The sequence below is a fragment of the Nanorana parkeri genome, unplaced genomic scaffold (genome assembly GCF_000935625.1).
Source record: "Nanorana parkeri isolate BGI_ZX_2015 unplaced genomic scaffold, ASM93562v1 scaffold72, whole genome shotgun sequence".
Lineage (NCBI taxonomy): Eukaryota > Metazoa > Chordata > Amphibia > Anura > Dicroglossidae > Nanorana > Nanorana parkeri.
In genome coordinates, this window is record NW_017306340.1 from 1,384,841 (window position 1) to 1,386,566 (window position 1,726).

At 43.2% G+C, this 1,726-nt stretch overlaps 1 protein-coding gene across 2 annotated transcripts in view; it reads left to right on the top strand.

The window, feature by feature from the left end:
• Nucleotides 1-1,064: 1,064 nt before the first annotated feature.
• Nucleotides 1,065-1,726, top strand: part of NKX2-2 (NK2 homeobox 2) — a 4,618-nt gene continuing 3,956 nt past the window's right edge. For both annotated transcript variants that reach the window (XM_018576641.1, XM_018576640.1), the window contains exon 1: nt 1,065-1,343. In XM_018576641.1, coding sequence (XP_018432143.1) covers nt 1,082-1,343 — 262 coding nt within the window. In that variant the 5' untranslated portion in view covers nt 1,065-1,081. The remainder of the gene's footprint in view (nt 1,344-1,726) is intronic.

The following is a 1,726-nucleotide window of genomic DNA, read 5'->3' on the forward strand; positions in this document are numbered from 1 at the left end:
ATCTAATGCTTCAGTTTGTTTTAGATGTTAACATTGTTTCAGTAATGTGTCTGCGGTCAATACAATGGAGGTGGTGTTACCTTTAACAAAACAGCAAATCTCTGCCACAAGCAGGAGGGGAGGAAAAAAAAAAGGCTCATTACATTTCTCCACACTTTGGTTTATTTTGGAGCAAAGTAGAATCAATTACTTGCTGTTTAATTTATACTACTCATCCTTAAGCCCCAACCACAATATTGACCTAAGAGGTTTACATAAGTTGGTCCTTTGCCATTTGAATAGCATCCTGTTTAGGTAACCAGCAATATCTTGAATGGGTCTTCTCGCCTCTAATCTAGTTTAGCTGTTTCTGTAAATACTGAATATTCTGCAGCAAAGAATGAAGAGAAGGGAGACACAGGGAGAGAGAGAGAGACAATTTGTTTAAACGTGGCCTCAAGTGTGGAGAATATCATCTACTTGGAGGCCCTTTGTATGTAAATACTATGTAAAAAGGCCCTCCCCGTCTTTGTAATTAATTGACACGTTATACCACTCATCATGTACTGAAGCACCAATGGTAAAGGCGCCGATGTCCCCAAAACCCACAATTTCACATCTGCAAACACTGTCTTCATCCACTTGACTCCTAAGACCCGCCCACACGTGGCCAAGCTTTCGCTATTTTAATGTACTTTCTGTGCTCTCTGCAGGTTCATGTGTGCACACCAACCTTATATGGACTCATCACTCCAGCAATGGCTTATTTTTTTCAGGCAGCAGGCACCAGCTCAGTGTGCTTAAGCCAGAGCCTGAAGTAAGCGCACTTTGGCATCTTTCCTGGACTTACAAACTATTTGAGAGGAGGCTCTCTGCACTCGTGCACTGTGATATCACTCATCTGCAGTAGATCCACACAATTCTTCCCATCCGTGCTGGCTGAGGTTCCCCTCCTGAGATCCTCTTTACTACTACTGCTGCTGCTGCTCTTGTGTATTTTGTTTTATTTTTTTTTTTGCTCCCATCATTATTATTTTATTTTTTTGGTCCTTTGCTGCCTAGAGGATTGGCATCACTACCTGCAAGCCACTGAGCAGAAATTATGTCTTCTTTAACCAACACAAAGACAGGCTTTTCAGTAAAGGACATTTTAGACTTGCCTGATACCAATGATGAAGAAGGATCCATTGCTGAAGGGGCGGATGAAGACACAGAGGGGACGGAGCCCCCCAAGAAATCTGGAGGGTTAGGACAGAGTACCATAGACGCTGTGCAAGGACTGCCTTTGAAAAACCCCTTCTATGACAATAGCGATAATCCTTACACACGGTGGCTGGCTACTACCGAGAGTATACAGTATTCCTGTAAGTACATGACTTTTGCTAGGGGTGCTATAAGGGGTGATGTGTGTGGGGTAGGGCATAAGGAGACAGGTATAGGCAGGTAATGGTCAGCTCCTCTTTACATTGCCTGTCACAGTGTTATCTCTTCTATTCCCAACTGGAATCAAAATAAGGGGCTAGTTACACTTTCTAAGACAGAAGCTGACAGATTCCCCAGACAGAGGCGGCTTTGTGTCCACTGGGAAGAGCAAGCTTTTGGCAGTAAAAATGTCTGCACGAGGCTGGAGCTGGGCTCATCAATGAACGAATTGTTGATTATTCTTTAAAAAGCCATCCACGTATCCTGAACAAAAATAAAGGCTGGAGAAAGAGAGAGCGAGGTCCAAAACTTTAAAACATTTAGC